Raw genomic sequence first — 26,580 nt, 5'->3', positions numbered from 1 at the left:
TCTGGGTAGCCGTGAAAACGGCTTTTAGTCGCTCGCAAGCGGGCAGGAAAACCGGCTTGTTTGTGGCGGTAAACACTACTGTAGTCAGCGGTGAGACGGGGACTAACAGTGGGCGAAGCTTTGACGGTGGTCCGGCCGCAGCGGGAGAAAGCCGTCTTTTTCTCAGCTGTGCTAGGCAGACTTCTGTTGATCGGGCTTCAGCGCGATCTTGGGTCGAGGCCCCCGGGGAGGAGGCTGTCTGCGGCGGCTGTCTGAGCGAGAGCGAGGGCGGCCGCCCTGTCTACGCTGGGGCTGCTGAGCTTGCTGAGGCGGGCGCTGCTGTGTGGTTCTGGCAGGCGGCTCGTGAGAGCGGCCCGTCGAAGAGCTCGAGCGGCGGGGCAGGAACAAGTTCATGGCCTGAGTCGCTTTTTGTACCTCGGAGAAGCGGTCAACGATGCCCGTGACGGCAGATCCGAAGAGCCCGGTAGGAGAAATAGGCGCGTTGAGGAACGCGGCACGTTCTGACTCTCCCATGTCGGTAAGCGTGAGCCATAAGTGTCTCTCGGCGACACAGAGGGCGGCCATGCATCTCCCTAGAGCTTGTGCGGCGGCTTTAGTGGCGCGAAGGGAAAGATCCGTAGCGCTTCTCAGATCCGAAAGGACGGGCGGTTGCCTCCCGCTGCTCGCCATTTCACACAAGATGTCGCTCTGGAGCACCTGGAGGACAGACATCGAATGCAGCGCTGAAGCGGCCTGACCGGCGGCGGAATAGGCGCGGGCATGGAAGTTAGAGGTCGCTCTGCACGCTTTAGAGGGAAGCGTATGAGAAGACCGCCATCTAGCAGAGGGCGGGCAGAGATGAGCGGCGACCGAGTCCTCGACGGGCGGCATGGCAGTATAACCCTTCTCGGCAGCTCCGTCCACTGAGCGCAGCGAAGCGGACACATCAGAGCGATTACGAGCCGAGAGAGGAGCATTCCAGGATTTCGTGAGCTCGCTGTGAAGCTCAGGCAGGAAAGGTGCAGCCCGGCTGCAGGCGGGGGCCGGACGCCGGTGCAGGAACTTCCCATCCATGCGGTTCGGTGGTTGCTCAGGGGGAGGAGACCACTCGAGACCCAGGCGCGTTAGTTCCTCTTCGATGCCGGCGCGGGTCCCCGCAGACTCTCTCGTCGATGAGCCGATCGACGACCAATCCTCGCTGTCCGAAGCGTGCAGCGAACAAGAGTCCTTCTCATCCGCGGTGTCATCGGAGGCGACAGAGCGGCCACTCGGCGGCAACTGTAAGTCCGGCAGGGGCGGAGAGGGAGAGCGGTCGGTGGGCGGCGGCGCCGGCGCCGGCCCACATGGATCCGCAGGGGGCTCCGGCGGCCTCTGGGAGCGGCGTTTTTTCTTCCGCGGCGAAGTGAGAGGCGGCGCTGGAGCGGTTTTGACCGCCTGTAGTCGAGCCCGCAGGGTTGACAGCGGCAGGTCCTCGCAGTGGTCGCATCCTCCGTTGGCGAGGGCGAGTTCTGCGTGCTCCACTCCGAGACAGAGAGCGCAGATGGGGTGGCGGTCTCCATCCTCGAGCGGAGAGCGGCATGAGCCGCAGAAATTACGAGGCATCTTTAAAAAGACGCTCGTGCTCTTTTAGAATGGAATAATAAAAAAGGATACGCGTCGGATGGCGCTAGCTTGCTGGGCGGCTGAAGGTGGCAGACGGCCGGCTTCCTCAGACTCCGGAGCTCGCTAGACGGTGCCTTCTCAACGACGGCGGCTTCTTCCCAGGACAGCGGATGCGTGTAGCTCGCTGAATGAACAAGAATCAACGAACGAGCTGGGAGAGCGACCTTTATACACTGTAGCCACGCCCCTTTTGGCGGGCTGTGACGCAGTAAGCGAGCGCCGTCCGCTCATTGGCCGCGGACTCAGCGCCGCTCTCCCATAGGTTCGTGCATTCTCTCTGAGCGAACCAATGAGCCGCTAGATAGCCCGCTCATGGTCTGCCTCAGAAGAGACTGCGTTGACAATGATTACAAAATTATGGAATAATTTTTTGGCTTCAACTTCTCAGCAAAGATGAATCTTTCCCGTAGCGTAAGCTAGCTTACGCAATACGAGAGAACCTCTCGTAAGAGAACTTAAAGCATCAGTCTTGTGTTCAGGAAGATGAACATATATTATTATTATCAATCTCAAAAACTGTATGAACATATAGATGCTTTTCCTATGCTATTCAGCATCTTCTGCGAATCCAACATGCCAAACTCATGAGTTCATCAACATTTATACATGTGTTTGTATGCAAATCAGTTGGTTCAGTAGGCTACCTGACACATTTAGACTTGACTCCAACCCTATAATCAAACCTCGCCGTCGTCATGGCAGCAGAACAGTATTACCAGCAATGTGCATGTGCCTACAGCTCTTTAGCGCTCTCATTGGATTACTGAGCCCATCATTAAGAAGTGTTGTTAGAATGAAAACAGGACTTCTTGCTTGTGTGTGTGTGTGTGTGTGTGTGATGTGTGAAGACTGGGCCTGTTTTGATGTGATCAAGTTGACTGGAAGCTAATCAGGAGTTAGTGAACAGATTACACAGTGTTCAAATGGTCAGTTGAGGTTTGAGTAAGAGAGAGAGAACCTCTATGGCCAGCGAGACGGTCATACGTGGGAGAGAGATCTTATATTTTTGATCTCTTTGAGATTTGTTTTTGTTTGCAGGAAAATAAAACAATTAAAGATTTATAAATTGTTTTGGGTTCCATTATTACAGCCCGTTCTCATCGCATATATGACGCTTTTGCCAATGCGTATACATCCAACGCACATGGCACCCTTTAGTGTCAATATGAGACGCATATATATATATATATATATATATATATATATATATATATATATATATGGGGCAGAAGGCGCCTCCTAGTGGTCTAACCCTAACCCTACCCCAGACCTAAACCTACCCATACTCTGTGTGTGTTATATTGATGCTAAAGGGTGCCATGTGCGTTGGATGTATACGCATTGGCAAAAGCGGTAGTTGCGTTGATTATTACATTAGAGGTCGACTAAAATACCGCTTTTACAGATTAATGGCACAGATTGTCACTTTGTTGAACTATCAGTTAGCCCTCTTTAGATTCACTGAGCTTTTTTGAGACATAACTATGATCATCCAACGAACTTTTGATTATCCGATTATTTGCTTCAGAAGTCAGTAGTTAGGAAGCGGTCCATTTTAGACATTCTACTAAATATATGATACTTTGAAACTACATGTCAACTAACTCTCATTAGAGTATTAGTAGATCAACATGACATCATGACTTTTGCGTAAACATACATGCCACTTTCGAGTCAAGTGGCATGTTATCTCTACGCATTTTGAGCTATCCGTGTGTATCCGCGTGTATGCGTGTATGTATACGCCAACGTCCGAGTGATTCCGCGTGTCTGTACATGCCATCAAATGTCCGCCGAAACGAAGCAAAATGTAGATCTACATCTGGGGAGCGATCTTTTTTTTTCCTAGGATGGTAGGGGAACAGTCACAAATGCCATTAACCCCAGTGACAGTTAGGTTTAGGGACGGAGTTGAGGTAGGGTCATATATTTATATATACAGTAATAACGTTAAGTAAACGGCGTTCATAAACACACTGAAAAGCGATTATGCGTCTTGAAAGCACGCCAAAAATGGAAATACGAATTGCCGTGTCATACACACGCTACTTCATGAGATCAGTGTGAGTAGATTGTTCATTTAGAGTTAGGGTTAGTAAAATAAGTTGACACTTGCAAAGCTACTTATGGTCAGTACAATGTATTGGGAATCAAAATAAATTGTTAGCAGATAATAAGCAGAGAGTCTACTTATATTCTAATGACTGGTATTTGACATTTTACTAGTTAGCAGAATATCTAAAGTGGACTATCAAAATCTTTTGAAATTGTACTTTATTTTAAGTCATTTTTTATTTTCTCATACAGTTAATCTCATTAAAGTTTTAATTGATATTACTGATTTTAAAACCATCTGTGATCAAAAACAATCTGCCATATGTTCTAATTTTACTTATTAAAATAGGCAACTCTTGGTTAACCTTTAAAGAAATGTATTTTGCAATAAGATATCTAGCTATCATGATATTAATTAAGGTAAGGGGAAAATCTCATAACATATAACCTGTAATAAACCATATAAATTAACCATTTTAAAATACATCAAGAGTAAATACGACAATAAACACTATCATTATAAATTGTCATATAAAGAGGATTATTTTATAGAATGTCCCCCAATGTGATGTTACAGTGCTTTCAGGCCTGATATTCCACCACTGCTAAAGGAATTGAGTGTGCATGTGTGCTGTGACTGGACTAGGAGCCTTCCATAGATGAACACACACACACACACACACACACACACAAACACACTCAATCCAGCATCCATCCCTCTCAGGGACACCACAGGAAATAGAATCAAATAACGGTGACCAGAAAGAATCGCAATTTGCCACATCATATTTTCTGGTTCAGAGAACTCTCTTCTTTTCATGTCTGTCTCTCATTTATCTCACTCACTCACTCACTCACTCACTCACTCACTCACTCACTCACTCACTCACTCACTCACTCACTCACCTCTCTCTCTCTCTCTCTCTCTCTCTCTCTCTCTCTCTCTCTCTCTCTCTCTCTCTCTCTCTCTCTCTCGCTCTCTCTCTCTCCCTCTCTCACCCCAGTTGTTTAAATGTTTTTCTCTTCCTTTCTGACAATAACTTTGCTTTCCTGTCTGTCTGTTTATATTAACTAATTTAATAAATTAAATGTAAAAGAGAAATTAACATTTCAACAATAATTTGGCCAATTTATTGACCAACATATCCAGTAAGATAATAAAAACCTCATTAAAACAATACACATTTACTTGTGATGCAACATTGTGCAAGATAAATAATAAAAACTTTTTGAAATATAAATTAGACCTTTATGGATATCAGACCCCAAAACGAAAGTTCTGCAGATATTAACAACATTAAATGTATTGTTTCAAAATATCAAAACATTAGGCTCAAAACTATAATGTGCTGTTATATGCCCATCAGATATATAATCATTTAATTCAACTTATAAACACTGAGATCTGAGTCTCAGCAATAGAACGTCAATTTCAATGGCATTTTTTTTTTACAGCTAAAGAAATTTTAATTTGACCAGTTACTATGGCTACTGTAGATATCTGATGGATTCAGTCAACACCCCAAACATGTATAACACAATGGATCAATGAATAATTTTGGTAGGTGACTGACCTTGATGTCTAATCTCACTCTCAAATCAGTCACACCTGATGTGACTAAGCTGTCATGAAAGGATAAGCAGTGGTAGAACGGTGATAGATCTATGTTGAAGGATGAGACAATAGCCATGTTTCCACCGCAGGAACTTTCCCCATGAACTAGGAACTTTGGGGTGGTACTCGGTGTGTTTACACCGCAGGAACCAGGGTCTAAATTAAGTTCCGGGTAGAAATCCTGTATTCAGCTAAAACAATGCGCTTACAATGTCATGGGTTAAATTCCCTGGATAGCAAGAAGTGAAAATATGTAACTTGAATGCATGTGGTGGTATAGCACAAATCTTGAGCTGAAGCGGCTTGCACACACATTACACCTGTACTTTTGAAGTATCCTTTCTTTATTTAGGCTATGTTATTTTTAACACAGTCTCATCCCAAGACGTCATACAACTGATGCTTTTGACCATACATCAACATCCGCCATTTTAGGGTACCCTTTAACGTCAGTTAGATGACGATCCTGGGGCGTCATCCAACTGACGCTTTACCTTAAAAATCAGTTAGGTGACGAGGTAGGTTTAGGTCTAGGGTAGGGTTAGGATTAGATAACCTCATCTAACCGACGTTTAAAGGTATCCTAAAACGGCGGATGTTGATGTATGGTCAAAACCGTCAGTTGTATGACGTCTTGGGATGAGACTGCGCTGTTATTTTAAACAATAGAATAAAAAATACAATAGGTTTGTTGCAACATAGCGAAGTGAAAAAACAATATCTATAAAGTATTTGAAACAATAATTACAATATGTCTGAAAAGGAGTGGATGAAGCAGATTAATTATTAATGTAAACATGGCATTTATCTATGTAAACAGATGTGTTTTTTTTTGTTTTTTTTTAATCGGATGTGTCAAATATGTGCAGTGAAAATGCAGCCTAAAATAACTGCTGCTAAACAATAACTAGTAAATAACTAGATAATAACGTTAACTAAACCATATTAACAAGAAAAAGAGAAAACCCTCACTGCCCTTGGCGGATAACTTTAGATTTAAAAAGACATTTAGAACTTAGCATGTTAGACTTAATAAATTCACAGTAAAGCTATTTTACTGCCAACACAGTAATACATTTTCATTTCTGAAGAGATAATATTCTATTACTTTGAGAATAAGACAATGCTAATAATTTAATTAGTTTTATTTCTGATTACTTTCTTTTCAATGTATGTTTACTTAAAAATATGCTATTGTTAAATGCTGCTGTTAAGCTACTTAGGGAAAAAACAAGCATTGTTTACCTCATTTGTGTCTTTGTAATGTTGCTTGTAATTTGTCTTTATTTTTTACTGATTGTCTTAAATAACTATGTTTACTGGTTTTTTGGAAGGTTTAATGTTCCATTTGGTAACATCTGGTAACATCTGTGCTCACATGTGTTCAATAACATTAACTTTTCTGGTGGTTATGTTACTGAAATTGGAATCGAGACTTTTTTGGTACTGTGACTAAAGAGATCTCAAAAAAGCGAGAGATACCGTGCTCTCTGTTGAAAGTGAATGGGGTCATGTAATTTTGATGTGCAGCTTGCAGCATGAACGGGGCTTAAGGATATATTTTATTGATCTTATTGTGAACAATTCATTTTCATTTTATTTACCTCATTATTTTTTATCAAAATGTCTAAACTCTTCTGGTGAAACGTCAGACTTCTCTCTTGTGACTTGAACTTGCCCTTAATTGCAATAGACTGCAAGCTCACATTCTGTCTCCTTCTAATCAATAATACTTTTTTTTTCCGATAATCCGCTTCATTCAGATGCATGTCACAATATGAAAGAAAAGATCTATCGCTACTTCCATTTCATCACTAATAATTTAATGACACTGTTAAATGTAATCTCAGGCCAATATAAAAAAAAAAATAATACCCATTTTTTCATATTGTACAGCAGGATTGTTCACTAAAGGGTTCCTTGTAGTTTCTGCAAATAAAGTATTGTGACAATACACATTTTATAATTAAAGCTATTTAAATTCACACAAATATTACAGAAATTAAACAGAGTTTTTCTTACAATTTCAAAGAAAACGAAGGATTATCACAATTTTCAATGTCACTACCTCTAAATTTCACTAACCATTAATGTCAGCTACATCTAAAAAAATCACAGAAAAGGTTTAAATTTAACAAGCCATAGTCTTATACATGATGATCTGTTACTTGAGGCGGTTCCACACCAATGTAGCCTCAATTAAAATCTCAGCACGCTGTCAGCACCAATGGCCATGGTGCCTCTTCTAGGACAAGCATTTGTTTATCAAATCGCATGATAAAAATCTCCCCACTGCTCCATTCTCTATGACGACAAACATTTGCATTGTAAATATAACTCCAGAGGAGAGGAGGGGAAGAGAGAGATGGATTTCAGGCCATGCTCCTGAGGGCGAATATAAGAGAGACATGCTTTTGCCTTACAGTACATGAGCATATCAGTGCTGAGATCACATAATAGTCCCTGAGAAACTTTATCTTTCCAGCCCAGAGAGCAAAATAAAAAAGGTAGAAGGTTAGAAAAGAATAAATGATAGAAATCTGAAGACATCTGTTTGTCTTGTGCTTAATGGTAGCTGTAGAGTATTTATGGCTGTATTACCTGAAATTCAATGCCATAGTTCTCCCTGCAGAAGTCTCGTAGTTTGGGATAGACATGTTCTTTCAGAGCATTTCTCTCTGCTTCTGTATCTGGAACAACAAACAAAACAAAAACACACATGAATATTCAGAAAGGGAAAACAATCAACTGTCAGTATTCAAATATATTTGTTTGTAAGTCTTAGGCCCCGTCTACACTACTGCGTTTTCGTAGTGTAAAAAGAGAATTAAAACGAATACAATCTCCGTTCACACCAGCGTTTTATCTGCATATCAGCATTGATCTCCATCCACATTAAAACGACTGAAAACGTGGATCACGTGACCGTTCACCAACACTGAACATGCGAGTGCTGGTGTAGCCAGTGGCTGACGAATCAGGGAAGGATATGCCATGACTGATGACACCCAATCATAGAGCCGAGCGTGAGCCACTGTGTCAGCATTTCCAAAGTCCTCCGTTTTGTTCCGTCTTCACTAAAACGCCCTCCGGAGATTCAAAATGCAAAACGGAGCTGCAGCGTTTCTTAACTTCTCCATTTTAGGTCTTCGTTTTTTCCGTTTTAGTCTGGACGGTAGGTGCAAAGGTAGCAAAAGGTCTCCGTTTTTAAATGAAAACGCAGTAGTGTGGACGGGGCTTTAGGGCCAGACTTAGACCCTGTTTACACGAGAACGATTCCGGGTGAAAACTTAAAAATATTTGATTGGATGTGCCTTTCTTTTACACGGCGACGGCGTTTTGGGGGCTTAAAAACGCAAAAAAGTGAAACCACCCTCAAGAGTGGAAATCTTAAAAACGCTCCACGCCTCGTTCCGGTGTAAAGGGTAAAAACGCGAAAGTCTGCTTGACAGTGAAGGTTGTACGCAGGCGCGTGGACTTGGTGTTGTTGTGTGGCAGTGCTCCACATCGCCACCTAGGTGCCTGGAGTGTATACTACATTGAATTTCACACACTTTTACGTTACCATATGCACGTGGATTTCCCACCCAAAACGCTTGTCTAAATGAAGAATAAAACGTGATAACACAACGCCACTTTTGCGTTTTCTCTTCAGTATCGTTACCGTGTAAACATATCCTTACTAACAGATTGCGCCAGCGCAAACCCTCTTTTGCCGTTAAAAAACTACTGTCAGGATTTACTAAAGACACAAAGTGAAAAATTAACGCTGAAAAGACGTGGACAGGGTTGTTTTTGAGGCTGACCTTACTGCATATGCATTTTTAGGAGTTTCCCTTTCAGACACAAATTTATGGCAGGAGAGTATTTAAATGAATCATGAAAGGTTATTTACTGTACTAATGTTTGCGCTCGTCAATGTAGTGTTGTTTGCGCCATTATTTACCACCCCAAAAAAGCACGTCTTAAACCAGACTCTACCTGGTAGATTGCGTTGGTCATTATGGAAATGATCTGACTGCGTGTTTGTCCTTTAATTTGTGTGTTGTCAGTAGATCACATGCAGAACTTTTCAGTCCCATCTGCGCTGTTTTGGAATTGCGCTCTCACACTAATTTGCCATGTTAAGTAAATCTGCCCCTTAGTGTGTATATGGATTTATTCAGTGTGTATATGGATTTATTCAGAATGATCTGACTGCGTGTTTGTCCTTTAGTTTGTGTGTTGTCAGTAGATCACATGCAGAACTTTTCAGTCCCATCTGCGCTGTTTTGGAATTGCGCTCTCACACTTATTTGCCATGGTAAGTAAATCTGCCCCTTAGTGTGTATATGGATTTATTCAGAGTTCTAAAAAAGGTGCAATTACAAAATGTGTCAGTGTCAGTAACAAGGTGATGGTCTTTGATATTGAATGTACAAAATGCAAGAATTTTGTAATAAAATATCCCAAAATCACTTGCAGAGTGTGATGTTTCCTTCAGTTGTATACTTACAATATCCCAAAAGTCTCCAATTTTAAAAAAGTGGCCGTCCCGGAAAAAATTGGCACCTGCAATGACGCAATATCGGTGCTATCCTCGGTTTCCGTTCATACTGCCATAGCCATGATGTAACCATGGCAAACAGAGCATGGCCAGCTGACTTAGGGACGAACAAGGAGAACTAAAATGAGGATCAATATCAGCGTGGCATTTTTGAAATGCCGAGAGCTCCATGTCCACGACTAACTTGGACTTGACAGAGCTTCACGAGTCACAACTTGACAGGTTCATTAGACAAGTAAGCAAATGTGCATAAAACAAATCAATCTTACTGTATATAACATTAGCTCAACATGATGAAATGTTAGAATATGGTCAGTATGTTATTCTAATGTTGATCTAGTGTACCGCTAGTTTCGTATAGCAAACAAACTAACACTAACATTTTAACTTTCAAAACACATTTAAATGCTGTTGATAGTGTAACGGTAGATCAGGTTAAGCAGCGCTGCGTTACCTCACAAGTTTAATTCGTCTAAGAAACTGACCTGTGTGAGTAATCCAACACTTGCGGGTAGTTCGGTTGAATTAAATGTCCTTATTCCATTATATCCGCGGGTCTCGCGTTTGCTATCTGTCTCTTTAGCAATGGCGACCTGCTTCATACCACCGTAACGTTAAAAAACATGAATGTTTGCACTCATTCATAAACATTATTAGATCCATTAGCTTGACAGCAAGTCCCATCATTCAGCTTTTCACTGCGTCATAAACCTACGCCTTTGTTTTTGTTATTGTTTTTTAGTCTCTGTTTATTTTTATTTATTTTTTTACTTTTCATCTAATATTTATATTTTATTTCTGCATTTTTTAAATTAATTTTCAAGTTATTGCTTCATTTTTAGTTAACATTAACAACACTGTTAATGATTGATTACTGTAGTCATGTACCGTAGTATTTCCATAGTACTTCAAACTATTCTATGGTGTTTTTTGTCCAAAATACCACTGCAGTTCTTTCCCTCTCAGATAATTTCCATCATATGCATGAATGCTTATGGGAAAATCACATTCCACAAACAGTTCCAAACATTGTTCTTTTAGTCCCTGTCTTTTGCTGTCACTTCAACACTGGTCTTTTCTCAGGGGAAAGCTGCCAGCAAGGCTTGAAAACAGAGATTCCCCAGCTTACACTGTAGTGACTACTGTTCTCTGCTGCTAGTAGCAGAGCAAAAACAAACATGACGTCTGTGATCACATAGACAATCTGAGATTCAAAACCTGGAAATGAACAGAAAGTTGCAGGATTTTTAAATTGTTCATGATCTTTCTGTTCACGAGATGACATAAAACTAAGAAGTATTCAAATCAAATTGGTAAATTAGAGACATTGAACAAGATGTCATGTCCTCACTTAGTTCTACCGTTCTACAATCTTCTACCATTGAAGATCATCTCAAATCATGCTGGAGAACCTGATGATCAGGTATGATAAACAAATTTGTACAGTTCATGCAGCCTGACTGTCATTGTAGCAACATTATTTAAAGTCATTAAATTATTCAATTATTAATGAATTTGGAGTGAAAAAAAGTGTTACATAATACAAACGCAAAATAGCAGAATTTCCTCTAATGCCTTCAGAATCTTGCACACAGCTGTAGTGTATGTCGTTGAATATTACATGATGCCCTTTGTCACAGAAAATCAGGGCAACATGAGACAATATGAGAGTTGACACATTGAGGATACTCAGCCTTACTGTATTTACTACTGTACACAGCAGCTAGTACCAAGGCAAAATTAAACAAACACTCTCAAACACCCTCGGTACCCTATTCACAAACCAATTAAATCTGCAATTACAAACCTTTGACACCTAAAATAGTCTCTAACATGAACATTCAATTTGCTTTGCTAAGACGACAGTCTGATTCCAAGGTCGCATAATACAGATGAAACTCGAAAAATGTGAATATGGTGCAAAAGTTACTTTACTATATTTCAGTAATTCAACTTAAAAGGTGAAACTAATTTATTATGTAGACTCATTACATGCAAAGTGACATATTTACGTATTTATGGTTTGTAAGCCATAATCATCGAAATTGTAACAAACATGTCATGAGGACGCAGATAGACGAACCCAAAAACAGACTGAATACTCTACACACAATTTATTGAAGACAAAACAGAGAAAACAAAACCCACAAGGGGGCAAAACAGAACTGAAGGGCATTATTCCAAGACTAATACAATAAAGTAAACTAGGACTGGATTCAGACTTTATGACTAAGAAAAGAAAACAAACAGATACACAAACCACAATTCATATCACAAGATTTAGACTAAATACTCACAGATCGCAAAACACAATGTTTGACAATGAACCAACACAAGACAGCAAACACAAGGGGATTAAATAGGGAGAAACTAATGAGGGGAACAGGTGACACAGACTAGGTAATAATGACAAGATGAGGATAACAAGACAACACAAGCACATAGCCTACACAAAACATGGTTCTGCCATGATCCTGACACAAGACTAGTAAAATCAACAACATGATGCCAGAATCATGACACAAAAGGTGAAACGTTTCACCTAGATGATGCTTACTTAGTCAAACATATCATTTTGCATCTTTCTTTCCCTTTCCACATTCTCTATGCCATTCTTGGTCTGCTAAGCTTTGATTTACCTTGGAATGAGAACAAAAGGTAACTGAACTTGATTCTGAAGCATGGTTTTCTCTTCTACTTGACAGTATCAGTTTGCTATTGTTTAGGCTCTCTGCTGATAGTTGATATTTCGACTGAGAACGGGAAAATCAGACTGGAGAGCTCTCTGTGGAAGATGAGGCCAATCATGTGCTCTGAAACCTCTGGCTACAGGCAGCCAACACAGCGTGTTGCCACAGCAGCTCTATCTGTGTCAGCCAAGTCAAGATTATTGGTGAGTTCAACAGCTTGTGCGGCTTTCATGTTTTTAATCTTTTATAACTTTCCATTCAGTTCTTTTTTGGGCTGTCCTATAAAGTATCTAGTCTCAGCCTTTTACTTTTCTCTTTCACTATGTTTTCCTGTGCAATTTTGTTGTTCTTTTCCAATAATAAATGCTGTGGAATAAACTTTCCATACTTCATATATATATATATCTCTTTCTATGCTTTCATCTTCTCTTCACCCTTACAAAAACAAAAACCTGACTATCCAAGCAAGCAAAGAACTTAAAAACATGTGGTCATCACTCTAAAAAATGCTGGGTTGTTTCAACCAGGGGCGTAGCCAATATTGGGCCAGGGCGGCACAGGCCCGCCCACGTTACTCACAGGCCCGCCCAGGCAAGTTTGATAAAAAATACATTTTTAGTTTATTTTTATTATTCAAATGATGTATTTAAGAAAATATATTAATATATACCTGATTTATTGTTGACTGCTGTGTGTGTTTAATTCGTTTCCCAAATAAAATGGAACTGTCGAAGCAAGTTATAGAAAGCCTCCCTCCGGAACGTTATTGGTTGCTATGGTTGCTGGGGGTTCCGACAGGAAAACTCTCACTGGCACCGGCGCCACAATAATGGCTAAACAACTTTCTTTAATGTGCTATTTGTAAAAAATGAGAGTTGAGGAAGAAGACACGCCACTGCCTTCATCTACCGAGTCCACACATCCCAGTTCTTCAGACTCATTAACCCACAAGAAGGTTAGTCAGGTGCTGGCGGCGGCCGCTTCTCTCTCCCTCTCTCCCGGTCAGCCTGACACGGGTTTACCCGCTGATCTAACTGCGATATTATTATTGTTTATTTTAGCTTATTTTACTTTCGGGTGAACTGTCTTTACACTGCTGATTAGCCTGAATAAAATAGACAGGTTATTGTCTACTGGTTTATCCAGAATTAATAGAGCTCTGTTGGTTGAACATGATGATTTGCCGAATACAAATATACTGGTTTTGCAGTTTGTCTATTAATTTTTCTACTTTCTAAGGTTAATTATTATTGATTGAAGTCATTTTTTTCTATGAAAAACTGGTAACACTTTATTTGAAGGGGTGTGCATAAGACTGACATGACACTGTTATAAACATGACATAACACCTGCCATGAACATGAAGGAGTCTTTATGAATGTTTATGACTTTTGTCATTAAGTGTCATTCGGTAAATTAGGACACTTCTAATGCAAAGTTGACATTGTTTAAAATGTCTTTGTTATGACAACTTGACATTAACCAAGACAGAAATGACTTGATTATGACAACTTGACATCAACCAAGAAATCATAACCTGTCACAAATATGTCATAACAGGTCTAATTATCAAACTTAAAGAAGTTATTTAGCTTTGCGTTAACATCACATTACCCTGTCATATGTGGTTGGTTTTGACTTTAGCCGTCATGACACCATAACTCTGTCATGAATATTTTACTTGTCCTCAAATAAAGTGGAACACATTGTACTAGTTATAAAGATGTCATTAAGGGTTATTACACTGTCAAATGCTGTCAAACAACACTGTCATTAATATTTCCCCTTACCTCAAGTAAAGTGGAACACGTTGGACTAGTTATAAAGATGTCAGGTTGACAGGTTATGATTTCTTGGTTAATGTCAAGTTGTCATGACAAAGACATTTTTGTCTTTGTTAATGTCAAGTTGTCATAACAAAGACAATTTAAATAATGTCAACTTTGCATTAAAAGTGTCATAATTTACCGAATGACACTTAATGACAACAGTCATAAACATTAATAAAGACTACTTCATGTTCATGACAGGTGTTATGTCATGTTTATGACAGTGTCATGTCAGTCTTATGCACACCCCTTCAAATAAAGTGTTACCGAAAAACTATAGGCCCACTCACATTTTCACTGGCCCACCCAAAATTAAATTTCTGCCCACGCCACTGGTTTCAACCCATGGTTGGGTCAAATATGGACAAATCCAAGCATTGGTTTCACTTTTTTAATTGCATTTTTAAACCCAACGATTGGGTTTGTCCATATTTGAGCCAACCATGGGTTGAAACCCAGCATTTTTTAGAGTGTATAAAAGATAAAAGGTGAATTAACTTCTTTTTAAAGGGGTGATGAACTGAGAAATCAAATTTTCCTTGAGCTTTTGACATCTAAGAGGTCGAATATCCTGAACTGAAAACGTCCTTGTTAGTCCAATAAAAGCTTTTATTGACACCAGGCTCTGCAAACGACTCGTGGGGGACGTTCCAGCTGATGAGGGTAAAACATCATCGTCTGTTCGCTTCATTTCACTGAGGATTGTTTTGTAAACAAGACTGGATTTGCAGACCGATTAAGAGTAAAGAACGGTGCTGTGCCGTCTATGTTGGACCTGACAGGAATTGTGCAACACACGGACTCTCTGGGTCGAATCATTCCGGTTGTCATTTTACAACATTGGACATTTTCAAAACAATTTCCCCCAAGTGCATCGACAAGGTGAGTTGAAACTCATTATAATATGCAAAACTGTTATCCACTCACAGCAGTGGGCGTTTACTTCCAAGTCTTCAGTGCGAAACGCCCATAAAAACCGACCGTTTTTCAGGTAAGCTCAAAACTTGGGTACAAAATAGCCTATTACTTGTTCATTGTGATGTTTTTGAATGCAAAAACCAAGCGAACATCATAAGTTAACCTCAGATAACAACATAATAAAATTTAAAAAGCCAGTTCATGACCCCTTTAAAAGTATATGGTCTAATGAAAGGTTAAAATAATCTCCCCACATCACAAACCATCCCCAGAACAAAAGAAAATCTTTAGACCACATTAGTGTTCAGTTAGTAGACAAGACACGTATAGACGGGCAAAACACCAGGGAAATGCACCTCGTAAGTAGATACTTTCATATAGTCATAAATGAATTAACGTGCCACGCACTGGGGAGCACTTTATACAGTGCATTTCCATAACAGATTGAAGCTTTCAAAGTGTATCCATCAGGAAATTGTGTCAAAGATATGGGTTTGAAATGTGCAGAGAGAGAAAGAAAAAGAAAGGAAGAAAAATAGAGAGAAATTAAAGGAACCATCAGCTATATGAGCCACTGTACTGGCCTTCACATTTACATGTTGCATATTTGAAGTGTCTGATATGATTGAGAATGATAAAGAAAGATATTAAAAAAAGAGGAGAGATGACTAGTGAGCTCATTCACTATGGGGGTGGGTGGTGCCGGTAAAGCTTTTATTGAACCAGATTGCATTGAATGTATAAAGAAAGGAAAGCGAGGAAAGATGAAGGAGGGCATTGTGAAAGGCTGTAAGAAATAAAAGACTTGAACAAGACTTATAATTTCTATAATAAAGCCTTGTAGCCCCAATCAAAGCCCGAATGTCTGACTTTAAACATCTCAGATGTATAGAAGAATTAAATTTCTTTTTTTAGCTCCCATGCATTAAAAATGAACTTTAAATTTAAAGTCTGTTCACACAAAATACATTCTTTGTTGTTTTTCAGTTGTTTTTCTGCCTAAACATATGCTAGATGCTAGATTTTTAACCATTAATGTATCAAATGGCTTTCTTTTTAGATCTTTTTTTCCCCTTTTCACTCGCTCTATGCCTTTCTTGGTCTGCTAAGCTTTAATAATCACTGGATATCGGAGCTTCTTTGCCATTTTATATGCCTATTTCAACCCTTCTGAAGCATAGTGTTCTCTTCTACTTGTCTGTATCAGTTTTCTATTCTTTAGGCTCTCCACTGATAGTTAATATTGCAATATCATGCTGGGTTTTTTTGTGTCTTTTCTGTGCGTTTTAGGTAACAGGTCAAAAAAAATTCTAGTTTTTTTTTTTGAAACCCAATAAAGCATTCTGTGTCATTTTTTTTTTTAAATGTTTGGGTGATCAATCTTTTGTCAAAAAGGAATAACTAATGTCACAAACCCCTACCCTCCAACCACCAGGCTCAATTCTGGCATGTATGCTAATGTGTCATGTGCCAATCATTTCTCATTTAATAAAATCAGGTCCTGCAACATATTTCTTGTTGAATATTCTCGAATGTACAGAGCCCTACATGGCCAAGATGTTGTGGCTACAAATGAAGAATTTGTTCCCACAAGTTATAACCTACATTTTAGAACTGAATGGTATCGTCTAGCAAAAATAGATGTCACACCACATTACGATCGATGACATTTTTTTTAATAGTCACTTAACGCCTTAATAGTTGATGAATATAGGTGTCATTTAGAATCTCAAGCAGCAGGCGTGCATCTCACTCTCAATGCTGTGTCTGTTCCTGTCTATAATCTGGGTTAAAGCCTTTGTTCAGTCCCTCCCATGGGGCTCCCACATGTGTCTCCGGCAGCACGGGTCCTGAACGGATGGTCGCATATAGATGAGCTCAGTATTGATACAGCTGTCTGATGCTGAAGCACAAGACTCTGAGGGATTAGGTGAGGTCGCAAGATGGAGGACGATGCAATGAGAATTGCTCCCCATCAAAAGGCGCCTGACCGAAATCCCATCTGTGACTAAAACACATTCCTGTTGGCAAACCATTAGCTACGTGGCATTAGTAAACTAATTACCAAAAGCTCAAAGGCAAAAAATTATCTGAACGTTCAAAGCACATAATTATCCATCATTATAAGGTATTTTAGTGTTTTTTGAATGCAGTGCTTACTAAACAATGCTGTATTAAAGGTGAAGAGTGTTCATCTTTCCAATGTTAAAATACTATAAAAGTTTAATTTGCCGTTTAATAAAAGCATTGCACAAACTGTCCGACTAGCCCAACACAGCAATCCTGACTCAACCAGGGATGTCTATCATAGCTTAAGAACGCTATCCCAACGGCAATTGCTCAGCCGGCATAGGTCTGCTACAGTATCTCTGCTCATGGGAGATGTTTTTGAGCCAGTCACTTGAGCTGTGACAAATCAATTTTGAGTCTTTGAAAATGAAGTCATGACAATGCTAACTGGCTTATGTCTCTAATAACCCTTCTTACAGTTGTAAAAGTCCATTCAGTAGTTAGCGCAATTTTGCTAGCGCTAACATTGCTGTTATTTGTGTACTTCAAATGGAAGATAACACAACAGTGTAAGATACTGTAGTGCCATCTACTGATGTGGAATCAATATGATTGTCTCTGAGTTTTATGTAAATTAAACTAATACTAGTACATTTATACTAGTACATTTATAGAGCAGTTTACACAATAATTACCTTACCGAACCAACAAAAAATGGCAACTTTATTGGCAATCTTGTGTATGCCGTATAAATGTCTATGCTTGTGCTTTGTCTTGAGACCTTTTCTGCTTCTTAGGCTGTACAAGAACTGATTTTCCTATTGTCTTGACTGGTAAAGGATGATAATAAGTGTGGTCCATTTTCTAATTTTAGCTCTTAGATCACCAAACAACTCTACACAACTAGCGTATCTACAGCGACTGCAGCAAATGAGTGTGAAACGTGTGAAAGTTGACGTTTGACAAGCATTGAGGGGGTGACCCACACTTTACATGTTTGAAACCCATTTTCTAGAAAACTACTAACTACAGTCTTTATTTAAAGTGACCGTACACCATCCAGAGGATCATTTCTTTATGCGTAAAACTTCTGAAATTTGCACTGCACTATGCACCTTTAAAAGCATTCAATAAATGTTACATAAAAACGCAATTGCTGAAGCAACCATGCCCTTTGAGCTCTTCTGCCGTAACTCATGTTTCACGGGATTCGTAGCCAAGTTCTTCACATCAGAAGAACAATTCTGTACCAGCTGAGCAACCGAGCAAGCTTAATATGTCAGAAAAGCCAAACATATGGAGCTGGTCAAGTGATGCAATCACCAGAGAATTCGTTGACAAATCATGCACAATCCTAATGTAATATTTTGCAAGGAGCTGCTTGAAAATAAGTCTTAACAAACACATATTAGCCCATAATCATAATTTTGTATGAAAAGGATAAAACGAGCTTTTCATTTCTTTTGGAAACTGCAGCCGTATATATTGGTACAGGTACGTATTTTTCGTTTTGCGCAGCACTATATTTGTATTGGTACGTATTTTGTGTTTTTCCAATAAGCCTGTGTTGATTTAACCCATTTAACCCAGCATTGAATACAATCTGAATGCACCATAATAAATCTAACACCTAACACCTCTCATGCTGTTATAACACATTAAATTCAAGGTCCTTAAAGCAGAATAAAACTCCTGCACATAAAACTCTAGTTGCCCTTGGTTACCCTACTAAGAGACAAACAACAACAACAATAAAAACGAGCATATAATGTTATCACATTCATTTCCTCAAAGCCTCAATCTCAACCTCAGCAAGACTCCAGCAACTGCTGTCCTAACTGCCCCTAGTAGACCCCCTAAATCACAGAGCTGACTTATCCAATAGCTCTAACCAAATTGAAATCACTCCTCTCATGTCAAGGGATGTATAAGAGTGAGAATAGTACGACATAACAGTTGTTATGAGACTGTGTGTGCAAGGCCAACTCCCTTTTTGTAAAATATGTGATGTCTAAATTGCTCCCTCTAGTGCTTCAGGGGGAAGAGCATTGCACCAAAGCCCAGCTGGCTTGTTCAGCCACTCAAAGTGTCATTAACTCTCTACCTTGACATCACCTCTAAGTTGTGCATCTAAAGGTTCAGTACATTAGATTCCGCACTCCACCTCACACTCTCTCAGTCAGCACACACACCGTCACCTTTGCCTCTCTCTAAACCATTTTCAAGCAGTTGCCTTTCCAGGGTTTTTGACTGCTTTTGACCAGAACAAAATTTCTCTAATCTCATATTTCAGGAGTAGAACATTGGCTTCAGACTCACTCTATTTCCAATATTCCAGTGTAAGGGCCAATCCCAATTCTACCCCGTACCCCTTCACTTTCCCCTTCCCCTCCGTTTTGCGCGTCCACGTGAAGGGGTAGGGCTGTCCCAATTCTCTTTTGGTTGGAGGGGGAGGGCTAGGGTGAAGGGCCAGATAGCCCTTCAAACGAAGATTTTTCGGGAGCACACTTCAAACGAAGGGGTATGAGAAGTGTCACTGCTAACCCAGGGCTGGCTGCCCAAGCGACAAAGGAGACCCATAAATTTAAGTAGTTGTGGCTTTAATAAGTATTGTAACGACAAATAATGATTTGCTTTATGTTACACTCAATATTGTGTTCATATTTACGGTCAGTTTCTTCACAGAAACGTTTGTAAAAAAAAAAAAAAAAAATCGCTAAAATGACTGTAGTTTTCTAACGATAGTCCCGCAACATATTTTCGTCGTCTCCGTTGTTTCCTGCGAACTTCACAAGATGCAAGAAAATAGCTGTAACCCACGCAACTGAGATAACTGCAGTTGTCGACGGGATCTTGGAAGTTGTGATAAACATCGGCGCATCTCCTGTGACGTAGGCGCTAGCGACGACTTATAATGACGTTTAACAGAGGCGTAGTGGTGTCCCATTTTTTAGGGGAATATTTTCACCCCTACGCATTGCCACTCTGTTTCAAGGGTCAAGGGGAAGGCGAAGGGGTAGGGCTAGGGGAAAGGGAAGGGGTAAGGGGTAGAATTGGGATTGGCCCTAAGACCAAGTTGCACAGCACAAAGTGTGTTTTCAGCATGGTGTTTGAATGTGGAAACTATTTCATTTTTAAAGCTATTTAATTAATTAAATGAAAAATAAAACTCCACAAAATAACAACCATTTCAAAGCAGGTTGTCCGAAAACTCCATCTGTCTTCTACTGGTCAAACAAACATATTCCTGCCCCAAACTCAAACATTGGTTGAGCCAATGATGCTGTATATCAGCTGGTCAGGATACTCAAACAAACTGAACAGTGTTTTGACAGCACAACAGAGCCAGTGTTTACACCTTTCAGGAAAATCAATCTACTGAATGAATAACTTATTTATAATTAATATGTTTATAACTTATTTATAACTTATTTATAACTTATTGTCTCTTCAAATTAAATTAGGATATATGAGAAAGTATTTAACTTGACAACTTCCTCCTTATAAACTAAAATAATTATAAAAATAATTACAATGTTTTTTGTTTTTTTTTAAATAATAATACATTAATTTGGTCACACTTTATATTAGTGGGCCTTAACATGGATAAACTGTGTAACTATGTTCTATATTCCGAGTTATGTATTTTAGAGTTATGGTTGGGGTTAAAGAGGTAAACATGTATTTGGTAAACAAGTATATTGTAGCAAATGCCAAGTACACAGTAGTTATTATATTGGATATTATTAATTACCCGTAAATAATGACCTGTTTTTATTATTATTATTATTATTATTATTATTATTATTATCATTATTTAGGAATAATGCATGTGACCACATCAGGAATGAGTGCATCGGCTGGTATAATATGACGAGGTCGCCTATGTTATAGCTTCGATTTAGAGGAGTCTTTATCGTGAATCCTTCGGCTTGAAAGGTCATCATTTTATTTAAGACGTCCTTGCTCCGATCTAATTTATTCACCAGTATCTTCCCTCCTTTCACTTCATCCTCACCTATCTGCGCTCATTTCTCCATTCCTCTTTCTCTATCTCCCTCCTAACCCATTTTATACTTTCCCTTGGCTTGTTTACTCCTAGATTAGAAGTACTATTTTAAGGTCTCCCTGCAGCCCATATTTAAATCTATGACTGCATACTATATGTGCCGCCTAGTTCCCCTGGCACTCATTAAATCTGAGGTCAGTTCTAAGTAGCCCTGGGTTTAAGCCTTAAGATGTAAAAATGAGCAATTGATGGTGGAAATGATGACCAGGACAGGAGTAAGAAATCCCCACTCTGTTAACCACTTTCACACAGCCACGAGCAAACTGAAGACTGAGAGCTCCCATATATTAATATTAGAGAGTGTATGACTGTAAAGCAGCACAGTATTTTGTGTCACGGTTGCTTGGCCAGTGTTTTTGTGGATTGTTGAAACCCGTGTTCAGTGCTGAGACAGACGGCTCCACTAACTGCTGTCACTGCTGCTCTTGTCAAAGCACATGGGACAACGGTCCTGCAGACATTAGCAATGACCATATCTCTGAGGATGGCAGCATGTGTTATGAAACGGCATGATGTGGAACTGCCATTGCCATCTGAATTCATTACTGTAAAATCTTTTTCATTAACACATTGGATGATAAATCACGTCTTGCACATCGCTCGCGCATTAACAGGTGTCAGTCTGCTTGACAGAACAGTGTGTTTGTGCACTGCCGTCAGTATGGTCCTTGGGTCTAGGTGACTCTCAAGTTCTCACACACATATTCATGCACCTATCATGAATATTCTAAACTATTTCAAAATTAAAGATAACTTTAGTCCCTTTTGAACATTATGTTGACTATAAGTAACCTTGCAGCTACCTCTCATTAGAGTATTAGTAGACCGCGGATATCTGCCAACTCTTTATTGTGATGCTCCTCCAACTAGTGACTATAAGTAACTTTGCAACTACATGTCAACTTATTCTATCCCTAACCCTACCAGTCTACTAATACTTTAGAGAGAGTTGATATGTAGGTGCAACGTTACTTATAGTCAACTGAATGTGTTAAAGGGACCATCCAAATAAAGTGAAACCAACATAATGATCTTAGGAACTCCAAAATGGTGCCTTGTAATCACATTGGCAGAACCTTCTAGAGAACCTCTAGGCCCAATTTTAAAGGTAGTTCTCTGGGGAATTTGCAAAATTGAGAACTCTAAAGACCATAAACGGTTCCTCCAGTAAGCTCATTATTAGGAACGGATATTTGATGTACCTTCAAATTACTTCTTTAAAGGTGGCACTATGAAGAACCCAAAGTATATATATTTTTTCACATTTACAGTATAAGGGAAAAAGCTACTTACCATCAGGGTTGGCACAGATGAAGACCCGGACACTCCTGCCCGTGGGTACATGGAACGGTGGGAGTGCAAGGACGTTCCCACTAATGGCTGCCTTACGCAGAGCAGATTCACGGGGACAGGGCTGTCTGCTGCCCACTACGGACGGCCACATGGGTGGCGACTTCCAGCGAGGCTGCAGACAGAATTGAACAACTTTAGAAATCCGGGACTGGAATGGATGGATGGTTGCTATGTACACAATTTACATTTATATTTAGCTGACACTTTTATCCAAAGCGACTTTCAATTGCTATATATATATGTCAGAGGACGCATGCCTCTGGAGCAACTAGGGGTTAGTGTCTTGCTCAGGGACACATTGGTGTCTCACAGTGGATTCGAACCCGGGTCTCTCACACCAAAGCCATGTGTCTTATCCACCGCGCCATCACCACCAATTTAGAGGAATCTCTTCAAGACTGAGGATGTAGTAAATTTAACTAAATTTCACAAGCAAAAAAGGTCCACTATTGCCAATGGTGTAATGAATCATAAAGTACAGTTTCCACTTTCAACCCGAGCAAATTTCTGTTGTCATTGTGATGAATTTGAGTAAAGAAAAAATCAGTGTGGAGAAATCTTTGAGCCTCACATTAATTCCCTGATCGTGTGGATTCCTATTAAAATGAGTGGGTTTTCCCACTCGTTTTTCTGAACAGTGGTAACAGTCATCGGCTGAACTGTGGTAAACATGATCACACCTTGACAATCAAGCACTAGTTTATATTCAGAGGCAGTTCCATTTGAATTTACAACACAAAAGTTGCAGAGACCAGTGTAGTACGACTCCTGTAAAAATTACTCTTTTAGGTTTATTAAAAATATAAAGTATGGCCAGACTCCCAAAACAGTGAGTCTTATGAGCTGCTTTGTTTTAATTAATAAACAAAATACATTCACACAGTCAAGTGTTTGGGATTAATAATATGTATTAATGGGTGTGACTGTATAAACAAATACTGTCTATTTTCTAATCTATTTTCGTAACCATAGTGACAGTGGCTGAATTCAATTCGGAACAGAATACTAGATTTGACAGATGAACTGGCACCTAGATTGGATTCATTTCTTAAATGTTGAGAAAGGTTCTTTCTATTCTACTTTTCTATTCTTTCATTCTTTTCTATGGCTTGAAAGATTTTCTGTGTTTTAATCTTTTAAATAATCCATGTTGTGCAAGATTGCCCATAACACATACGTAGGCTAAATAGTTTAACAATATTAAACAACCTTATTTAATAAATGAGTAAATACCCTTAAATTGTAGCCTTGAATGAAGTGACAGGCAAGTTTGTTTAGTACGGTTCCGCACAAGTTTACTTGAATGTCAGTAAGGGAGTCAGTTTGGTATTAAAATGAGTTTGTCATTGTTGTTAATCACCTTACGGGTGCATGTGTAAAAGTAAGAGTATTACCATTCTCTTAACGATTTACAACCTTATCTGTAGCTGTGTGAACGTGGACAAAACACAGCGGTCAGTGTAATGCGATTCTCGAACAAATAAGCCGGATTTACACAAAATTCTAGCTGTGACCCATCGGAATTCTTTGACCATATAGCGTGGGCGTTGTAGTCAAAACGCTTGATTGATATGTGCTTTTATCTTTTCCAGCTCGTTTTTAAAACGCTGTCAAGTTGAAAGAAATCCCCCCAAATGAGGCTACTTATTTTATTTAAAGATACACATTATGGGTTTTTTTAAAGATAGCCTACACATTATTTGTTAGCTGTGTGCATGTGAATGAATGAATGAATGAATGAATGAATGAATGAATGAATGAATGGTATTTGTATTTTTACTTAGTTAGCCTACTTGTATTTTACTTGGGGCCAATTATTTGATAAAAGGCAAATGAAAAGTAGCCTATGTGTAAACTTTCTTTGAAATTCCTAAATTAACTATATTTATTATAGAAATGCAGCTGATGAATGCAATTAAAAATTGGATTTTTCTTTATTAGCCTAATAGGAGTTGCTATTAAAACCGTTAAGGAAACTGAATCGTTGAAAGGAATCAGAATCGTATCCAGAATCGATTCCCATTTCTAATTAATTGTAAATTACTTATGCTTGAGCAATGCCTGCAATTGCCTTTGTAAGAAGGCACACTAGAGCATAGCCTACTTTCTCACTTTATAATGATTTTCAGCGTTAATGATGTAGCCATAGAAAAAAAACGCGTAAACGCACCCGGTCACGAACTGCATCTCCGCACAAATCTGGAACGAACAATCGATAAATGTCCAGCAAACCGCGAATCTTAAAAGAGTTGAAGATCGATTTGTCTTAGTCACGTTTCATGCCTTAACATTACACCTAAAACGCACCCGAAGACCATAAAGTTGCGCGTTGATCGCACAGTAAAGCCAATTCCAAACAAAATAAACTCAGCAGCCGCGCTTCAACACAAATAGAACGCAGGCAGCATGCTTGCACAGTAACACACTTGAAGTGCTTACGTTCATCCTCTTCATCCTGAAGCCTTGTCACACAATATCCGAGCAGGTATCCACGGAAATCAGCGGAGACGGGGATACAAACGCCCATTCAATATTTTTGACCGAAATTCAGTCCCAGGGGACCAGGAGAGTGACGGTCGCTGGCCAAACCCCGGCGGTCCGCATCCTCCTCGTGCCGTGTCTTATAAAGCTCCGCGCACAGCGTTTTCTGTCCGCAGTGCTTGAGGAAAACACAAGTGAGGTGACAGATGAGAGTAGAGGGATATTCCTCTCATCGCCAGCTGTCTCTTAATGCGCAGCGGCGAACGGGAGTACGAGAGGAGGAGGAGCGCTCTGAATTCATTATCAATAAATGCTTCTCTTTCGCAGCGCGCTGGAAGTTTAAGTGAATTGAATTAAACGTAATTGATTGGACTGCATTGCTGCTCGCGCTCGGGGAAATGCTCAAACCTCGCCTATTTGCATCGCAAAGATGGACCAAAGAATGCTATGTTTCTGCTATTGCGCAGATATAACAAATGCTGAAATATTTTTTTTAATAAAACAAACATGTTCTCGTAGATTACAGACTGAGAAAATAGCATTTAAAAAAATTCAGTAACATTTCTCGTCTCCCATCCTTGTCAGGTCTGCTGGCTGGTTTTAGATGGTTTCAGACCCCTTGGAAGACCAGCTTAAACCAAGACAAGCAGTTTAGGCAGTATATATATAATGCGCTCTGTTCTTAGGCACATTTCAAATATCACACAGAACTTGAGGTTAACCTGTAATTTGAGCCCATAGGACACTATCTATCTATCTATCTATCTATCTATCTATCTATCTATCTATCTATCTATCTATCTATCTATCTATCTATCTATCTATCTATCTATCTATCTATCTATCTATCTATCTATCTATCTATCTATCTGCAAAAATATGTCTTCAAACTAATAAATTAGAACAAGCATGTTTCATCAAACACATGGTTTAATAAATCAAACATTAGTTTAGTTAATATATATATTGTTAGGTAAAATAACTTACTGTTCTCAACGATTGCTGTGCTGCTGTTTTTTCCCTCTGGGTCCTGTTGACACTGTGCTCTAATATAAAGGGCCAGACCCTCTGCGTGAGGCGCACATGAACACTGCAAAAAGAAAGGTGTTGAATCTGGCAACCAGCAGTGGCTTAACCTTTCCTTCCTTCCCTCTTCTGGTAAAGCTGTAATCCCTCCAAGGCGGAAGGAACTGCCCTCTTCTGATTCCAGTTCGGTTTTGCAGCACCTCTCGTAGTAGTGTTGGCCATGTTTGGGTGGTTAGTGCTGATCACAGAGCAGTGCGAAAGATCCTAATCTCTCACATATACTGAGCAGTGTGAAGCTAATGTGATGGGGTTTTGTTTAAACAGACCCAGCATGCCATGGGCAATTA

The 26,580-nt window shown here is 39.6% G+C and overlaps 1 protein-coding gene across 2 annotated transcripts in view; it reads right to left on the bottom strand.

Annotated features, from left to right (window-relative positions):
* nwd2 (NACHT and WD repeat domain containing 2) overlaps positions 1-26,256 on the bottom strand; it is an 86,305-nt gene extending 60,049 nt beyond the window's left edge. The window contains exons 1-3 of one of the 2 annotated variants that reach the window (XM_089128522.1): positions 26,195-26,256; positions 22,667-22,838; positions 7,913-8,001 (exon numbers count right to left, since the gene is read on the bottom strand). In XM_089128522.1, the coding sequence (XP_088984648.1) occupies positions 7,913-8,001; positions 22,667-22,817 (240 nt within the window). In that variant the 5' untranslated portion in view covers positions 22,818-22,838; positions 26,195-26,256. Of the gene's footprint in view, positions 1-7,912; positions 8,002-22,666; positions 22,839-25,165; positions 25,468-26,194 lie in introns of those variants that run through there. The other variant, XM_039669869.2, reaches the window with a different exon arrangement.
* Positions 26,257-26,580: the final 324 nt, after the last annotated feature.

Source organism: Pimephales promelas, chromosome 1 (assembly GCF_988280905.1).
Source record: "Pimephales promelas chromosome 1, fPimPro1.hap1.1, whole genome shotgun sequence".
Classification (NCBI taxonomy): domain Eukaryota; kingdom Metazoa; phylum Chordata; class Actinopteri; order Cypriniformes; family Leuciscidae; genus Pimephales; species Pimephales promelas.
The sequence above is the reverse complement of the archived record's forward strand: the minus strand, read 5'-3'. Positions and strand labels throughout refer to the sequence as shown.